Source organism: Vombatus ursinus, unplaced genomic scaffold (genome assembly GCF_900497805.2).
Source record: "Vombatus ursinus unplaced genomic scaffold, bare-nosed wombat genome assembly UNPS02014770.1, whole genome shotgun sequence".
In the NCBI taxonomy this organism is placed as follows: domain Eukaryota; kingdom Metazoa; phylum Chordata; class Mammalia; order Diprotodontia; family Vombatidae; genus Vombatus; species Vombatus ursinus.
The window spans coordinates 26362177-26382137 of NW_020954548.1; the positions used below are offsets into that span (position 1 = coordinate 26362177).

Genomic DNA, 19961 nt, shown 5'->3' on the forward strand with positions numbered 1-19961 from the left:
ACAGACCTTTCCTGCCAACCTTCTAAGTAGTCTTCTGCTGGAAAATCATTTGACTCTATCTTTTTGTGGGTTCTGTTGCTCCAGAATTCATTTTGAGGCATTTTAAAATTGTTTGGAGGGAAATTTGGGTGGGTTAAGTCTAGTTCCTGCCTTTTCTCTACCATCTTCCCAGGAAGCTTATTATTGAGAAAACCTCTTCATCGTATAAGATTTCATCAGCCTCAATGCTCTCCCTCATCACCACTCTCTGTCCTTGTGATTGAAGATTTGATCCATGAAGTCTAAAACTTCCATTTAAGGAGGATGGTCAGCTCAGATGTCTCTCTCTTTTTTTTTTTTTTACCTTGTCAGCACTATGGGACTACTCGGCTTTTCTACTATGCCCTTGAGTTATATGCCCTCCCCCACCTTTTCAGTCTTTTGTGTGTTGTTTTCCTTCTATCAGATTGTAAGCTCCTTAAGGGCAGGGATTATTTTTATTTTTTGTATTTGTATCCTCAGCATTTAGCACAATGCCTGGCACATAGTAGGTGCTTAATAAACATTTATGATTTAATTGAATTTGATAATACATAGGAGAGGTCCGGAATGAATACTATGATAAATTTAAGGAAAGAGAGATCACTTTTGGGAGTAGAAGGTGAGGGTTGGGTCTAGGGTCAAGAAAATGTCATAAAGGAGATGGCAACTTGGTCCTTGAAGGAAGGGATGAACTTCAAGAACCAGAGGTTGTAGGGATCCATTCCAGGTATAGGGGTGATGCAGGGAGGAGATAGAAGATGATCAACTAGCATTTAGTAAATACTTATTATGTGCCAATCATTTAGTTCACTAGTACTGAGGATACAAAGATAGAAGTGAAACAGTGCCTGTCCTCAAAGAACTAACATTCTATTGACAGATACAACATGTGCATATACAGGTATATACAAATATGTACATAATACACACGGTAATTTTCCTGTGGGGAAATACATAGCTGGGGAAGGGACTGGGGTAAATCTCTTGAAGAGGGTAGTGTCTGAGCTGGGTGTTGGGAAAATAGAGATCCTAGGACAAGACAAGAGTGATGGGGGAGGTGAGGGCAAGTCCAGTTTAGATGGAACATTGTGTGAGTAGTATGAAATGAATCTTGAAAAGTAGATTGGAACTGAACTGTGGAAGGCTTTAAATGTCAGTTAAAAGTTCTATTACCACTTAGGTGGAAATGGGAAATCCACTGAAGTTCTTGAAAGGAAAAGGCACATACTATCCAACTCAATTGGTCAGTAAGTGGTTGAGAAGAAAGGTGCCCATACAATCATACCATGTTAGTATTGTTTTGGAGCTGGCATGTATATTTAGAATATACTGAAATGAGTTTTTTATTCTGGGGTCTGATACTGGAAAGTCTATTCAGTGATAGTTATTGTGGAAAAATGGAATGTGGATATATTTCAATGTGGATTCTTTTATCTCTTTTTGGATCACTTTGGATGAAGAAATTACCATTGGCTTTAGTGCTTTTTCCTCATGGTGGTAATAATTTTTCTTGCTGGCTGTGTTCTTTAGGTATAGTATTTTAAATTATCATTTTTATTTTTACTTTCACCCTTAAACTATTTAAAATGAAGGGCATGGTTTGTAAAAAAAAAATTGAAACAATATAAATATCTTGTCAAAGGCAGGCAGGTACAAGTGTCCAATGCCTAATTAAGCTCCCAGCTATTTAATTATTTATTCCTTTCTCTAATGTCTCCATCCTACTGACCCAGCCTAATGGTTTGATGAGTAAATATGTTTTGTTCAGATTTTTGATGGGAATTCCTGATTGTGTGTGTTCTTGCTGCCAAAAATGACTCCCTTGTTTTAAAAACCTGGAAATGAACATAGTTTAAAAATTTATAGACACTTGTCACTTGGACCATAGACTCAGTGACTCATGTTTCCAGTCCTGCTGGACAATTCCCCAGTTTAAACAAATTGCCAGTAAATCATATTTCTTTTGATTTTTTTTTTTCTGGTACTGAGTAAGTGCTTTCCTTTGTAGAGTTCAAAGGGCTCTGCAAACATTATTTAATTAATTTCTGAGAAATAAATGGCAAATGTTATCTGGTAAAACACCAGGAAACAAAATGACTTGTCATAATGGCCTAGTGAATCAATAGAATGACTGGTAATAGAATCTAGTTTTCTCAAATATGAATACTAGGAAGATTGTGTTGAAGTCTTTCCAGAGCAAAGATAGGAAGATTATCCTGAACTACTATCTCTTTCTCATTTTTATGCCTTTAGAAGGCTTAAATCAAGTGGCTGGAATTTCTTGTATATATCTTTATATATATAATCTATATATACAACTATATATATATCTTTATATATCTATATCTTTATATATCTTTATATATATGTGTGTGTATATATATGTACATATATATATATATTATGTATATATATATATACACACACACACATTATATATACTTTTAACTAGTCTGTTATGTAGTCCTAAAGATAAATTGTTGGAAAAGATGGTGCTGGGAATGGAGCAAGCAACAGGGAGAAGGAAGCAGAAAGAAACCACATAATTTATATGACTGAAGTGATCACAGATTTAGACCTGGAAGGGACCTTAGAGATCAGCAGATCCAACTCCCTTATTTTATAGGTGAGGAAACTGGGGCCCAGAGCTAATTTAAGTGATTTGCTAAAGGTCAGAAAAGAAGTAAATGGCAGATACAGGATTCAAACCCAAGTTCTGTGTTTCTGAATCTTTCTATTGTAATGCACTAATCAGCTGAACAGTCACAGTGGTATAACGTTATGATGGGGTTTGGCTACAATATATGAACAATATTATTGTAGAAGAGCCTTGGTAAGGATAGCATTATGTGTACTCTCCAGTGGTATGCTAGTAAACATTTAATAATTATCTCTCTGAAAAATACAGGAACACTTTTAACTTTAATCTATATTTTAAACATTTTTTTCTTATTGCTTTTAAAAGTCTAGACAATTGACCAAAAAAAAAATCAAGCCCTGATTGGAAACTTTGATGATATCAGAGGTGTAAATGCTCACACTGAAAATTTTAATAATTGACTTTCTCAGACCAGTTAGAACTGGTTTCAGCATACCTTTGAATAACTGTTGATTATTTGAAAAATGTATATCCCCTACAAATTAGATTTTTCTCATTATATATCTCTAAATGAACTTCTTTCTTGCCCCAGATTTTCTTTTTTTAGTAGTATTTTATTTTTTCCAATTACATGTAAAGATAGTTTTCAACATTCCTTTTTATAAGATTTTGAGCTCCAAATTTTTCTCCTTCCCTCCCTCCCCTCCGTTCTCCCCAAGACAGCAAACTAATATAGTTTATACATATACAATAATATTAAGCATATTTCCACATTAGTCATGTTGTGAAAGAAGAATCAGAACAAAAGGGGTGAAACATGACAAAAAAAATTAAAAAATAAAACAAAAAAGTGAAAATAGTATGATTTGATCTGCATTCAGACTCCATAGTTCTTTCTCTGTATGTGGATAGCATTTTCCATCATGAGTCTTTTAGAATTGTCTTGGATCATTGTCTTGCTGAGAAGAGCTAAATCAATCATAGTTGATCATCACACAGTGTTGCTGTTATTGTTTACAAAGTTTTCCTGGTTTTGCTCACTTCACTCAGCATCAGTTTGTGGAAGTCTTCCCAGGTTTTCCTGAAATACACCTGCTTATCATTTCTTACAACATAATAGTATTCCATTACATTCACACAGCACAACTTGTTCAGTCGTTCCCTAGTTAATGGGCATCCCCTCAATTTCCAATTCTTTGCCACCATAAAAAGAGCTGCTATGTAGATTTTTATGTTTAAGATCCTTTTCCCTTTTTTTGGATCTCTTTGGGATGTCAAACTAGTAGTAGTATTGCTGGATCAAAGGGTATTTCCCTAGATTTTCTAAACAATTGTAGGAGAACAGAAATATTTTACTTCAAGGTGTGTGCGTGTGTGTGTGTGTGTGTGTGTGTGTGTGTGTGTATGTGTATGTGTATGTGTATATAGTGAGGAATATGAAGGTTGCTAGCTCCACAATGCAATGATTTTGTGGTTGGGGGAAAAGGGATAAAGATCATTTGTGTCACCAGCTTCCTTTTAGTCTTGTTTCAGAGATAATTTACATCAGTAGTGTCAAACTCAAATAAAAAAATAACTACTAAACCATTCACAAAGAGTCCTGCATATTGAGTTAGAAAACCACATATTAACGTTATTTATGTTCTATTAAATGTTTATTTATTTTGTCAAATATTTCCCAATTAACATTTGATCTTGTGGCACATTCTGGAATGTCACTGGCCTCTGCTTGTTTGACACCTCTGATTTACAGGGACTCAGGTTAGACCAGGAGCATAATGGAAGTTGATAGGAATCTTCTCATATTTTATGCGTTTTCCCCCTAGGTCCTTTATTGTTTTACTTAAGTGGAAGATTGGGATGTAATGCATAGATACAAGCTGGAAAACTATCACATTAAGGGGATACAAGTACCCCATGTTTGTTTTTTTTCAATGAGTATTTATCAACCACTATACTTGATCTAGGAATCTAGGAATTATGACAAGCATTTAGGAATAAAAGACAAAAACTGGATAGTCGCTGCCCTCAAAGAGCTTACATTTCTCTGGGAGGAAACAACATATGCGTAGATAAGTCAATACAAAATATATACAAAGTATATACAAGTTTCCAGGAATGGCAATAACAGTAGCAACTGGGGAAATTAATAAAAAGGCCTATTGTTAAAAAGTGGCATTTGAGTAAAGCTGAGAGGTGTGAAAATGTCTGATTTGGGGAAGCCTGACCTCCTGGAATTTCTGGCCTTCCCATTCTATTCTTCACCACCCTCATTTGCTTCTGAAGGGCACATCCAAATGGGAACTTTAGATATTTGGGGGCCATGGTGGCATTGTCAGTGTATGATTTCAAAATGTGGCCCTGATGACTGTGGGTACTCATTCCTCTCTGCTCTTAGGTGGAATAGAGCAGGAAGCATTGCTTGATTTTTTTCTACATGTGGTGTCTGGTGTAGCATAGCATAAGAACAGTGGACTCAGAGTCAGAGGACCTGGGTTCAAGTCCTGACTCTTGCTACCTACATGACCTTCAACAGGCCATTTACCCCATTCTAGGCCACATGAGTTTCCTCATTTGTAAAATGAGATGTCAGACTATCATCAAGTTCCCTTCTAGCTGTCTTTGGCAATTCCATGCTGGATGAATCTAACTTAGAGCATTAGATTTCTTTTCTCTTTTGCTTATGTTCCATTTTCATGCTCTCCTTCCTCCCTTTCCAGGGTTTAAAAAATGAAATTGTCTGTGGTTTTGTAGCTTAGACATATTTCTCTGCTCATGGGCAATATGATGTTATTACTCTAACACTGCTGGCATTGCTTCCTAGCTTTCTGCAGGCAACTACCTGTCCTAAACTTATTGGAAGGCAAGACATGTCATGGCTCACTTTTCATTATGTGCCGTATACAAGGGCACCATCTGATCAAGAGTACATATTGAATCCCAGCCTTAGGAACCAGTTTCCTGAAGGGATAAGGGAGAACACAGCAGATTTATTTGAAAGAGAAAGCATTCTTGGAATTTGGTTTGCCAATGAGTACTTACTCATAGACAGTGTCTAACTTCTTTTTAGCTATTTCAGAGACTTGTAGTTCCTTGGTTTCTTTTTAAAAATATATATATTTTTTAGTTAATAAGAATCTGTTTTCTTTTTGTCCAATCACCACCCTTATTAAGGTGAAAAAATCCCCCAAAACCCTCATAACAAATATTCATAGTCAAGCAAAACAAATTCTGTCTTGGTCACGACCAAGATATGTCTCATTCTACACTCTAAGTCCACTTCCTTTTGGTTAAGAGGTGAGTAGCATGCTTTATCATTGGTCCTAATCATTGCATTGATCAGAGTCTTCAAGTCTTTCAAAAGTCTGAGTTTCTAGAATTAAAGGAGCTATTAGGAACTTCTTAGGTAACAATTTCATAGCTCACAAAGATTGAACTGTGTTTCTTCTAGGCTAGAAATCTACAATTGTCAAAATTGTCCTAGGAAAAGAGATAATTTCTTTGGTACCTTCTTAAAAACCTTTATGTGGATACTATGGATATAGACTATTCCAATGAAATATTTTCATTCTTGATTTAAAAAAATTCCTGTGTTTGTTTTTAAAACAGGTATAAATCCTACACCATGGGTAATTTACTGGACCTGGTCTGAAAGGAGTGACCAGTGCCACTGGATTTATTGACCCCTAGCCCCTGGCTTTTCACAATGAATGGAAGGTCATGCAGCATGAATCTCCACCGTACATCAGGCACTCCACAGGGACCAGGGATGATCAGTGGTCAGCACATCCCCCCTGTCAGAGTTCCATCAGGGACATCTTGCTCATCATCCAATGGCAGCACCCCCAGCCCTGCTGTTGGAAGCCTCCACCTCAAGCTGCCCTTAGGAGGAGGGGTAGCTCCTCAGAGCAACTCAGCTGATAGCCCCATCCACCTTCCAGCACTGAGCCCCAGGAGACAAGTGGTTACCAATGGGAAGCCTCTATTCCAGGTTCCTCAGGGGCCAGGGATGCCAATGCCACATTCTTTGAAGCCAAAACAGCAGGACTTTGGAAACGCCTTTCCTACTAATCCAGGGAAAGGTAAGATTATGTTTCCATATTTAAAAATTTAAAATTGAAATTGTTTTTGTTTTCCAATCCAAATAATCCTTATCTTTCTCCAAAGACCTTGGTAAAAATCATAATACAACATGAGGGTCACAGATGGCTTTCTGATAATGATATACAACTTGTTTTATTGTTGTGTGAAGTTTTATTGTGTGTGTGTGTGTGTGTGTGTGTGTGTGTGTGTGTGAGAGAGAGAGAGAGAGAGAGAGAGAAAGAGAGAGAGAGAGAGAGAGAGACAGATTTTGCCACTACACAAATGGCAAAATTTGAATTTAGTTTGGCCCTGGATTATGTTGATTTTACCAAACAGCACCATCATCTCTAACCGCTGACTATCCATATGAAAGTTGTACAAATAGGAGGAAAGAGTCATAGGATATTTGAGATTAAGGCAGGAAAATTAGGAACAAGGTAGGACAAGGGTAGGGAGTGGTCACTGCAGTACTAGCATGACCTTGGTTTATGGGATGAATTTTGCAATGTTTACACCTTTTGGTATCAGATATCTGAAACCAGGGTAATTGGTTTTAGTGCTCACAAAAGTCAGTTGGGAGCTGGGGGATTGAGAGAGGAATACAATATGAAGAGAGAAATGCTGTAGAGAGGAAGAAGAAAGGACCTAGAGAGCAACCAGTTGCTTAGTTTAATTGCAGGCATTTTATTTGAGTAGAGTTGTGTTGTTATGTCAAAGTGATAGGAAGAACATTATTAAGAGTAGGAATGCAGTTACGATATAGTTGTTGACTTCAGAGAATTGAAGTGGGAATTGTATGGCCTAATATTTCAAGGAGTGGTGAAAATAGGGAACTATAAAATTTCATTAATTCAAAATCTGCAGAGCTGGAAAATGCATTTTCAATGAAACAGATATGAATATCATTATTAAAGAACAATAGGACATATGGTGAGGGAAAAGGGGAATAGGGATTGCTTTGAATTACACACAGTTTTGATAAACTGATGTTGACTTAATAAGGTTTTACTGCATGTGGCATTGCTCATTGTTAATAGATAAAAACAGAAAGTGTCCCTTGCAAAATAAGTATCTTGCAATGAAAAAGCTCACAATTATATTTTCCTCAAGGTATTTGTAGCATTGGATTGTTTTAAATATTTATATAAAATGTACTTAAAGGAGCAAACTCAACATTGATTTACCAAGCACCTGCACAAATAGCCACACACTCCCTTAATTATGGGGAGTAATGATTGATATCAGCAAGTGACGAACACATCTGACTGCAGTTGTTTTAATATCTATATATTCCTCTGTGGAAGGCAGTATTTTTTTTCTTAAAGGAGCCTTGTGGGCTGATTAAAAAAACAAAAACAAAAACAAAACAATTCTGTGCAAGGCTGTGAGATCTGACCTTTCCCTGTTCAGCTAAAAGACAAGCAATCATCTTCAATACTGACATTTGAAATAAGTGTAAGAACAGGTTTTCCAGGGGCTGCTTCCTATTTGTATTGCTACCATGACAGACTTGGCACATTGGCAGTTTAGGAAGTAAAGTCTCTTTAGCATAAAACACAAATTTGAACTGTGAGGGACTGAGACCCAATGAACTCTTTCTATCATGCATGGCTAGTGAACTGCAGTCTGCAGTGTTAACTTTTGTATGGGGAGAGTTGGTAAGGAGTATACAGCCTGGTTTCAAAGGTGTATGCCCAATAAAAATGGAAGGGACTACAGAAACCATCTTGTTTCACCCTTTCATTTTACAGAAAAGGAAACTGAGGCCCAAGTGGAAAATAATTTTCTAAAGTTACATAGCCAGTTAGTGGCAGGGTTAGAATAAAAATTCTTTAAAAAAAGGGGGGGAGAGTGGGAAACCATATCAGTACCTTGTATATATGTAGTGTATTTTCAATAAATGTTTACTGATTTGAATTTATGGTGAGTGGGATTTGTCCCGTAGAAGGACCATAAATTGTTTGATAGTATATATGTAAACAGAAGGTTTGTAAACTCCTAAAAGATTCTCCAGTGAGACATACTTAGAAAATACGCACTTCATCATAACATTTTTCATTTTAAGATGGATATTCATCTTGTTACAACACATTCTTGCTCTATCTTCCATTTAAGAAAGGCAGTATATCACTACATGCCTCAATGAAATCCAAGGCATTGTAATTGCTATTTTAAAAATAAAATTTCCCCCATGGATTTGGAGCTATATGATAGTTATATTTTATCCCCCGTTTTTTCCTACATACATTAAATTATTAGAATTTGTCTTTCAAAAAGAACACTAAATTCTGCAACCTTTTCTATTTTTAATGTGCTGAAATAAGTACTATTATATATGTGTATATATGTATATATATATATACACACACATACACACACACACACACACATACATACATACATACATACTTTGACCCAATCAGTGCATAAGGAATAATTTAAAAATTTGGAAAGCATTCATCTAACCAGGATATTACAGTACTGTGTAAGGGTTTATAGTGTGATCAATGGTGGCATTCTCTACCTACCTCCCAATTGCTTCATATATAAATGGTTAAAATAATTAAGCAGATGAGTGACTATATGTAAGACTGCTGGAAAATCAATTTTGTGCTTGCCATGTTATATACTTTTAATATAAATATTTAAAGATTTAAGACATCTCAGTGTCCTGACAACCTTGAAGACTGTATAATTGAGAGGGTTTTTTCACTTTAAAATACTTTTTACTTCACTGCTTTTCTTGTAGGCAAAGGGAATTACTCATTAGCATTTGTAAGCTGTTCATTATTGTTAGAAAAAATTGGAATGACATCAACATGGGACATTAAGCCAATTTAGACCTCTTTTCCTATTTAATACCAGTGGTGTTATTTCTTTTGTACAAAACTAGTTTGGTCAATATAATATACTAAACATCTATGGGATGGAAATAATTGATGTCTTCAGACAATTTTTTTTATTGAAGGTTTCCTTTCTATAGGAAAGGAATTCAGTTGGTTAGAATGCTGAGTTAATGAAACTCCTAGAGAAGAGGTTGTCCCATTATGGGACAGTTGATTTAATTCCCTGACCTGACCACTGTCCTTAGTAACATAATTGCCTTAAGTAACATACACTAGATATTAGTTTCTGGACAGCTAGGTGTCTCGGTGGATGGAGCAGATAGACTCATTTTCTTGAGTTCATATCTGACCTTAGACACTTACTAGCTGTGTGACTGTGCAAATCACTTAGCCCTGTTTGCCTCAGTTTCCTCAGCTATAAAATAAGCTGAAGAAGGAAACAGCAAACCACTTTAGTATCTCTGCCAAGAAATCCCCAAATTGGGGGTGAGGATGTTAGACATGACTGAAAAATGACTGAACAAAAACAACAACACAAAAGTTTAGAATACCATGTGCATTTGAGAAAATATATAGAGCTTAGTGGCCTATAATAATCAGTGAATGTTAGAGTAGGAAAAGGACCTTTGCAGTCATCTAGGGCCAACCTTTTTGTTTAATGGATGAGGAAACCAAGGCCCAGAGAGAAGTGACTTGACCAATTAAGTGGCAGAGTCAGGATTTGAACTTAGCTTGTTTCCCCAGGTAAGGCTTCCACTCCCTGGGAAACACTGATTATGGTGCCCAGCTAGGACAGTTTTGGAGTAAGAAGAGCAGTGAGGGTCTTGTAGCCTCTGGAAGAAGGCAGTTAATATATGAGCTGCCGAAAGTTGTGGCAAAAACACACAGCAACCTACATTTTTCCTCCTTTGCTTTTTAATCATTTATATTTCATTGCACTTCCACTGTGGCTTCCTGCAGATTTAGAGCAAATAAAGTTAATATTCCAGAAAAGGTTCCAGAAATAACCAATCTAGTCAAATACTAAAGGCATTCTTCCAGTGGATGCAGCCAGAGTTTTCACTGAGTCTAGCCAAATAGGTAGGTGAAACACAATGTTTACTTTTGTTTACTATCTTGGCTACACAGGGGCTACTTTTGTGTGATTTATTAATGCTGGGTGTAAATCAAATGCATGATGGATTTCCAAGTATTACTGAATGGCATGCATGATTTGTTTCAATTATAAAAGCTGTTTGTCAGTCTCATAAAATTCCTCCTTAAAAGAATCACAGAATCATAGATTAATAGCTGTAAGACAGCGATCACATAGTCCAACATCCTTATTTTACAGTTAAAGTATTAGGCACTGGGGAAGGTACAAAGTTTAGTGTGTGTGTGTGTGTGTGTGTGTGTGTGTGTGTATGTGTGTGTGTGTTGTGTATGTGTGTGTGTAAGCACGTATGTGTATGTATATGTGTAGGGGGAGATAAAGGCTCAGCTATATATAACTACAATGCACAATAATTCATGCTAAGTGAGTTAGAGAAGTACATTAAACAAAATGTCATGTGAAATCCAAGAAGGAAAGTTGTTACCAACAAGGAGGGAAATGGAGAACAACTTTCTGAAGGAGACAACATTTTGAATTGGATTTTAAAGGATGGTTAGGAATTCATCAAATGAATATGGGAAAGGGAGAACATTCTAGGCACAGGGAATGATTTGTACAAAGGAGTAGAAGTCTGAGTGTGCAGGACATGTTCAGGGAGGGGAGGAAGGAGGACAGATAGTCCACTTTGATTGGAGTATGAAAGGTGCAAGGCAACTGTATGAACCAAGGCAGGTGGTAGGCTTTTAATGCCTGGCAAAGGAGTTTGAACTTCCTACAGTGGACAATAGGGAGCCATTGAAGATTTAATCAGAGGAGTGGAGGCGACCAGATCTTTGTATCAGGAAGCTTAATATGACAGCATGCTTCCTTAAAATGTATATGCTTTCAGAGGGAACACCGGCAGTCTCCCATATGCCTGGAATGCTCTGCCCTCTTACCTCTGCCACTTAGTATCCCTGGCTTCCTTCAAGACTCAGCTTAAGTTCCATCTTTTGTAGGAGGGGCTTTTCCCAGTGCTTCCAGGTACTAATGCCTTTCCCTTTCAACTACCCTTCCTCTACTCCCTGTATATCTTGTATGTACCTAGTTTGAATGTTGTCTTTTTAATTAGAATGTGATACCTTTGAGTATAGTGATTATTTTCACCTGTCTTTGCATCCCCAGCACTTACTACAGTTCCTAGTACGTGTTGTTGTTTACTCATTTTTCAGTCATGTCCTGCTCTTCCTGACCCCATTTGGAGTTTTCTTGGCAAAGATACTGGAGTGGTCTACTATTTCCTTCTCCAGCTCATCTTACAGATGAGGAAACTGAGGCAAACAGGGTGAAGTGACTTGCCCAGAGGTCACACAGCTAGTAAGGGTCTGAGGCCAGATTTGAACTCTGGAAGGGTCTTATGGAAGGGTCTTCTGATTCTAGGCCTGGAACCCTGTCCACTGAGCCATCTATTTAAGTGTTTATTTACTGTAAGACAGAGTTTATATTTCAAAAAGAAAAGGAAGAAGTATATGTTTACCTTAATAAAGTAGTAAAGCTGAACTATTAGGAAGAAATTAACTGTGAAATCCTGTGAATTGAACTAGGAATTCATGGTTGGAAACATTTAGTTTTTAGAAAAATAGGATTGCAGGATTTGGGTTCAAAGAGATTTTTGAGATCATCTAGGCTAGAGGTTCTTAACCTGAGTCTATGAGTTTTTTTTTTCCTATATATTTCAGTAACTGTATGTCATTGTAATTGGTTTGCTTTTGCAATCCTATGTGTTTTATTCTGAGAAGAGGTTCATGGACTTCACTAGACTCTGGAACACAAAAGCATTGGAAAACTTTGAATTTTAGTGCAATCTTTTATTTTTGCATATGAGGAAATTTAGATCTTGTAAAGTGAAATAATTTGCTCAAAAAATTACAGAGGTAGTACATAAAGTTAGGATTTGAACCCAAGTCTGCTGCCCCCAAATTGAGTGTTCTTTGGACTATACCATGCTGCTTTTAGCAGGGGCACAAATATTAGTTTGGTTTTAGAAGCAATAGTTGGTGAATAAGCTAATTCTTGGATGTGAGGAAGCCACTTTAGACATATTAGATACCAGGATGTTTAATTTGTATGTTTTCATAAAAATTACTGCATATAATTCAATCTTTCAAGGATTTGTGAATTCATCAATTTGGGTTCCTTTTCCACTAAAGCAAATTTCAACCCCTTCACACCAGAGCAGTCTGTCTTTCTGAGTTTCTGTGGCAGAAAAAAAAAAAACCACTTATTTCCTCTGGGGTCAACCTTCTGATGATAAACCTCTCTGAATTTAGCTAAATTGGACCTTAGGTCTCCTTAGAGCCTTTCTAGCTTGGCTGGTCCTTCTAGAGCTTGAATTCTGAACAGCCAGCCTTGGGGAATCCAGGGTCACCTCCATCTTAAGTTGAGGCATCTTAACAGGACTTTAGTGAAGGCACTCCATAGTACTATTAAAATTCCATTACAGTGATTACCATTACAAAGAAGGGCTCTTTGTAGCAGAGCTGTTTCCATATTCTTTTTGATGACTGACTGAAACACTGCTTTGCTGATACAGTTATAATGAACACTCTACAACTGAATTATCCTCTGGAACAAACACATTTCTAACACTGTGGCTCCAGCAGTCACTCTGAGTCAAGAAAGTACCTGATTATGGATTTGCACCATAGGTCAGAGGATTGTAGGATCATAACTAGAACTAGGAGGGTCTTTAGAGGTCATGCATGCAAAGACCCTGGGAATTTTGTTTCTTCCCAGCCTAGGAAGTGGTAGTGGTTGTTGTTTGTTCTTTGTTCTTGAAGAAGACCATGACATCAGGGAAGTGATGCCACGATGCAAATGAATTGGATTTAAGTGAGGGAGGACTGTGCAATTACCAGCCTCACTTTCTCCTTTCACTGCAAAGACCTTGGGAATTTTATTTCTTCTCACCCTGGGAAGAGATGGTTGTTGTTTGTTCTTTGCTCTTGAAGAAGACCATGACATCAGAGAGGTGATGCCATGACTTGCAAGTGAATTGGATTTAAGTGAGGGAGGACTGTGCAGTTACCAGCCTCACTTTCTCCTCCGGAGCCATCTGGGTCCGGTGGCAATATATGGATTGGGACAACTGGAGATTAGAGCTGGAGGTACGGTTTCCTCCTACAAAGGGAGTTTTTGGAGAATTGCTGAGAGGGGGACAGCTTGAAAGAGGAGGACAAGGAGAAGGGAAGAGGGTGGAGTAAGGTCTTCTCTCCTCTCTCTTCTTCTTTATGATCTCCCTCCCTCCCCCAGCAGCTTGAGATCAGCAGATGGTGGTAGTTAGATGAATAGTTCCCTCCATCAAACCAGAGCCTCCAAGTTAGACAAAGAGAGGCAAAAGCTTAAGGGGCAAGTGGAAGGTATAAGATTGTAATTTTTTTTTAAAATCATGAGTGCTTAATCAGGTGATTGGAGAGAAAAAGAGACTTGAGGAATTGTTGGTCTTTACTCTCCCTCTACCTTGATTTCATGGGCTTTTGTTCCTGATCTTATCTATTTAATCTATTAAAGACTACATGTGACTGATCTCATACTATTTCTCATAAACACTGCTTTATAACTTTTAAAACCCTTCAAAGTGGGACTCCAGCCTATCTTTCCAGGCCAGTGACACACTATCTATTGCAAACACTCCTGCAAACACTAGCCAAACTGGCCAACTTGTTAATGCACATGTCATTCTATCTCTGTCCCTTTGCATAGGCTATCTAATGCTTTTTCTTCACTACTGCTTCTTGGAACTCCTCACTCTCTTCAACTACCTCCTACAGTCTTTCCCAGTTATTCCAGTTTTTAGTCCATCAACCCCCCCACCCAATTCCTCTGAATTCATTTTGTATGTAATTGCTATTTACTTACCTATGTACATCTTTCCATTCCCCCCAGTAGAATGTAATCTCCTTGAGGGCAGATGCTGTTTAATTTTTGTCTTGGTATCCCATTGACTTGCAAATAGTATATATACCTGACACATAGTAGGTACCTGTTGAATATAGAGTGTGTGAAGGGTAAGTTCTTTTTATAGCTCTGATAGCTATCATTAACTTAAAAACTTAGAACTTGTTAAAATTCTTTGTCCCATCATCAAGCCCAATTACTTTTTAATTTCTTTCTGAAACCAAAAAATAAACAAAAAACCCAGAGCACCCATATACCCCATCTATTCATTCATAAAACAAAACAAAAAACCAGATTTGAGAGCTGAGAAGAAAGAAGGGTAGTGAGAGTAGATGCATGATACTTTTCATCCTTTCCCATTTAAATTCAAAGTAGAGTATTTCTTTTTCATTTGTTGACTCATTTCATAAAGGTTAGGTCTTAGCTTTGTTTCATTTCCAGTCCCGCAAAACAAGATAATAAATATGAAAGCACTTGGAAAAAATGAGGACCATTGTATAGATAGATATAAGGTACTTTATTTTTGTGAATTATTATAATGAAGTTATTATAATTATTAACAGGACAGCAATAGCCATGCAACCAGAAAATTTGGTGGTCCCAATAAGTGCATTGTCCTGAAGAGCTTTAGTCTGAAATAGTTCATGTGATATCCCTCTCCCTAAAACTGATTGAAGAAAATGTGATGTTTGACTGGGGAAGAGGAAAATTAAGCTCTGTCGTCTCTGATTTTAAATATCTGAAGTGTTATCATATGAGAAAAGGATAAAATATTCTGCTCAACCCCAAATTGTAGTACTTTATGGTGCAGTAGAAAACATACTCTAGTAAGGAATTGTGATGCATGGGTTCAAGTCTCATCCCTGTTATTCATTTATGTATGTATTTGTGGATGCATGTATTTAAATTCAATTTTATTTTATTTTTAGTTCCACATTCTCTCCCTACTTGTCTCCTCCCCTCCCAATTGAGAAGGCAAGAAAAATAAAGCCCATTACAAATATGTATAGTTATGAAAAACAAATTCATGAATTCACCACCACCTCTGTTATCAATGAGTTGTGTGAATGTAGGCAAACTATTTAACTGCTCTGAGTCCTAGAGTCTTCATTTATAAAATGAGGGCATGGATTTAATGATCCCTAGGGTTCCCTCTGAGGGCAGTTATGGGTTGCAGTGGATAGAGTGCTGGTGAAGCCAGGAAAACTCATCTTCCTGAGTTCAGATCTGGCCTCACACACTTACTATCTATATGACCCTGGGTAAGTCACTTCACCCTGTTTGCCTCGGTTTCCTCATCTGCAAAATGATCTGGAGAAGGAAATGGCAAACCACCTCAGTACTTCTGCTAAGAAAACCCCAAATGGGTTCATGAAGAGTTGGATAGGACTGAAATGATTGATGAAAAACAACAAGGGTTCCTTCTAGTTGTGAGCATCTAGATGCTACACCCAAAGGGAAGAAATACTAGACACAGATTTCAGTTCAATATAAGGTTGTAGGAGGCAGGGAGTCCTCCATCTTTAGAGAGGTTCGAGTAGAGTCTGCATAAAACATCAATGGAAATTTTGTTGAGGTGATTCGTACTTCGGGTAGGAGTTTCTCTGATTCAAAATCACTCTCAATAGCCCTTAAACTCAGGGGACAGTTTAACTGGACTCATCTGGCAGGATTTGACCAGAGTAAGTGAATTGAAAAAAATTGCTTCTCAAGGACACATGAGAGAGCCATCATATCTTACTACATACTGTGCAATAGCTTTCTAACTGTTGCAGGTTATAAACGAAGGTGAACCCTCCTACTAGATGTATATATGTACGTATTTGTTTATGGAGGGCAATGCTGATGCATGGAATTAGTTTCATGGGATCTCAGAACAAAAATTGGTAAAATACACATTACTTGATTTCTAGTGTATGATAGTATCATGTCTGGTTTTTTGTTTTTGTTTAATAAAAATAAACTATTAACTATAGCTGGAAAACTACTGCAAACTTAAATAATGGTAGGAGGGATGGATAGGGAACAAGAAATTATTAAATGCCTATTATGGTCTAGGCATTGTGCTAAGTACTTTACAAATATCTCACCTGATCATTAAAACAGTCCAAGGAGGCAGGTGTTATTATTATCCACATTTTTACCTAAGAGGAAACTGAGGCAGACAGAAGTTAGTGAGTTAAGGATCATCCTGCTAGTAAGTATCTGAGGCTGGATTTGAACTCATGTCTTCGTTACTCCAGAATCAATACTTTATTTACTCTAATCATGGTACTGGGGCAAATGTCAGGAGACCTGGATATTTTTCCTAGCTTTGCAGCTAATTTGCTGTGTAACACTAAGCATTTCCCTTCTGTGTGTAACATTTCCCTTCTGTGAACTTGGGTTTCCTAACCTGTAAAATTAACCTGTTGCACTACTTTTACTTGACCTTGGAGGGCAGAACTAGGAATAATGGGTGACAGATTACAGTTCAGCATATAGACAGTCTTCTTAATAATTAGTGCTATCCAAAAATGGAATGAGTTGCCTTTTGGGGTGCTAAGTCTCCCAACATCAGAAATGCTCGAGTGGGCCTGAAAGATCTTGGATTCAGGGGATTCTGTAGACAGGATCCTTTATTTCAGTAAGAGTTAAATTATTGGGGCAGCTAGGTGGTACAGTGGATAGAGCACTGGCCCTGGATTCAGGAGGACTTGAGTTCAAATCTGGCCTCAGACACATAACACTTACTGTGTGACCCTGGGCAAGTCACTTACCCCCATTATCTAGCCCCCAAAAAAGAGTTAAATGATCATCTATTGGTCCCTTCCAACTCTAGGATAACAATAATAAATATAATAATAATAACCACATGGTAATAATAGATAGCATTTATATAGTGCTTTAAGGTTTGCAAAGTGCTTTACAAATGTAATCTGACTTAACCCTGAGAGGTAGGTGCTATTATCATCCCCATTTTACAGATAAGGAAATTGAGGCAGAGGTTAAATGACTTGCCCAAGGTCACACAAGCCAGAGTTACCTGACTGGGTTCAGTACTCTCAATCCACTATGACACTTAGCTCCTCTATAATTCTAGGATTCATTTTAATTTAAAATATAAATATATATTTACACATATAATATACATAAATATAAATTGTTATACATATATATGTGTGTATACATATATATCATAAAGCCACATATGTCATTCCTCTTTGAAGTTAGTTCCATGTCAGTTAATGGTTTTTAGAAAGTGTCACTTGGCTGTTTTACAGCTTGGGTTCTGTTAGGTTGCCTCCTCAATCCCCATGGCTTGTTGGCCCAGGTCCCCTCCTTCCAGAATAGGAACTGAAAACCAGTTCAGTTATGTCATGAATTTGAGTAGCTATATCGGACAGAATTTGGATTTATACCTTTCTCCACTGATTGCGGTGAGCCGACAATATAGCTCACCACAGCCAACTTCTTCTACCACACTCTAGCACTCTCTGCATCTGAGAAAGTTTCACATCTACCACCATTCACCATGCTCTCAAGTCATCATTCCGTATGTCTTTTGCCTTTCACTGCTTCATTACTAGACACAATAGTCTACACTTGTTACTTCCACTTCTTGAAAGGACACTCTGGCTTCTGACCCTGCCACACTATCAACACTGCTTTCTTAAAGGTTATCAGACATCTTTTAAGTTCTAAATTCAATAGCTTTGTCTTGCCTTTGTCTTCCTTGACATCTCTGCTCTAAAGAAGACTTGAATGTGCCAAATCTGCTAAAGTCCCCTGCTTTCTACACCTAGGTAACTTTTTTTTTTGTCAATAGGACACTTTATGTGCAAATCTCTGCAGTAGAATAATACCTATTTTGGGTGAGTTGAGTTGGTTTTCCTTTAAGAGGGCAGGAAAATTGTCCTCATGGTTTAGTTGGCTGGGAGACTAGAGCCTGAAGTGTTGGTTTTACTTCTTTGCTCCCTAAGGTATAAAAGGCCTGACTTATGGAGGAGTTAGTGACCAGGAGGATTTTAACAGAACTTCTGTCTTCTGATGATGCCTTTCTGACCTAGCATTGTGATTACCATAGTGAATAAGTGGGTGCAGGGGTATAGCATTTAATTTTAATTCCTATCCTTTTTAGCCTTGTGAATAGTTTCATTTTTATCTTTTTGATGTTAGTAAAGTCATATTTATTGTATTTTATAGTCCTCTACTGTCTCATATTTTTATTGATATCTTTTATTTTTACATCACCTAGATTTCCCCTCTTACTCCTCTCCCTCCCCACTCTCAGAAAGCTATTCTTTATAACAGATTTTTTTAAAGAGGAAGAAAAGAAATAAATTCAGCAAAACTGATCAAAATATTGGCAAATGAGCGTTGTATGTATTGTTGCACACCTATGGGCTTCCCATTTCTGCAAAGGAGAGGGGAGGGTGTCTTGACTCCAAGCTTGTTCTTTAGAGCTTTTCAATATTCTGTTGTATTTGTTTCATGATCATTCTTTGTTGTTGTTTAGTCATTCTTCAGTCATGTCCAGTTCTTTGTGACCCCATTTGGAGTTTTCTTGGCAAAAATACTGGAATGGTTTGCCATTTCCTTCCTTAGCTCCTTTTACACATGAAGAAATTGAAGCAGAGTAAGGAACTTGCCCAGGGTCACACAGCTAGTAAGTGTCTGAGGCCAGATTTGAATTCAGGAAGATGAGTCTTCCAGACTTCAGGCTTAACACTCTATCTAATGTACCACCTAGCTGTTCCATGACCATTATTGCAGTCTGCATATATTGTTTTCCTGGCTCTCTTTACTTTATTATGCATCTGTTTGTGAAAGTCTTTCAATGCTTCTTTGTATTTATCATGTTTGTCTTTTCTTATAGCACAGTGATATTCTGTTACACTCACTGTAATTTGGTCATTCCCCAATCAATGGGTAACTATTTTGTTTATAATTCTTCGCTACCAAGAAAAGTGATCCCACAAATGTTTTGATATTATATGGAGCCTTTCTTTTTGTAATTGACCTCTTTGTGGTATATGCTGCCTAGCAATAGCATCTCTGATCAAAAGGTGTGGATGCTATGTTTGCTTAATTCCAAATTGCTCTCTGTGATGGATCTACCAATTCACAGCTCACTCAGAATGCAGTAGTGTGCCTGTCTTTGCACAACTACTTTAACATTGACTAGAACTATCATTTGTCACATTTGCCTGTTTACTGGGTATGAGATAAAACTTCAGGATTATTTTAATTTACATTTCTATTTTTTTGGTAATTTGTAGCATTTTTTTCATACAGTTGTTAATAGTTTGTAATTCTTCTTTTGAGAATTGTATGTTCATGTTCTTTGACCACCTTTCTATTCAGGGGTCTCATTACATTCTAACACTAAGCCTGAATCACT

At 37.3% G+C, this 19961-nt stretch overlaps 1 protein-coding gene across 3 annotated transcripts in view; it reads left to right on the plus strand.

Annotated features, from left to right (window-relative positions):
• GLIS3 (GLIS family zinc finger 3) overlaps positions 1-19961 on the plus strand; it is a 589608-nt gene that overhangs the window by 22311 nt on the left and 547336 nt on the right. For 2 of the 3 annotated variants that reach the window (XM_027862989.1, XM_027862990.1), the window contains exon 2: positions 6230-6702. The exons of the other annotated variant lie outside the window; for it this stretch is intronic. In XM_027862989.1, coding sequence (XP_027718790.1) covers positions 6327-6702 — 376 coding nt within the window. In that variant the 5' untranslated portion in view covers positions 6230-6326. The remainder of the gene's footprint in view (positions 1-6229; positions 6703-19961) is intronic. 3 annotated transcript variants of the gene reach the window in all.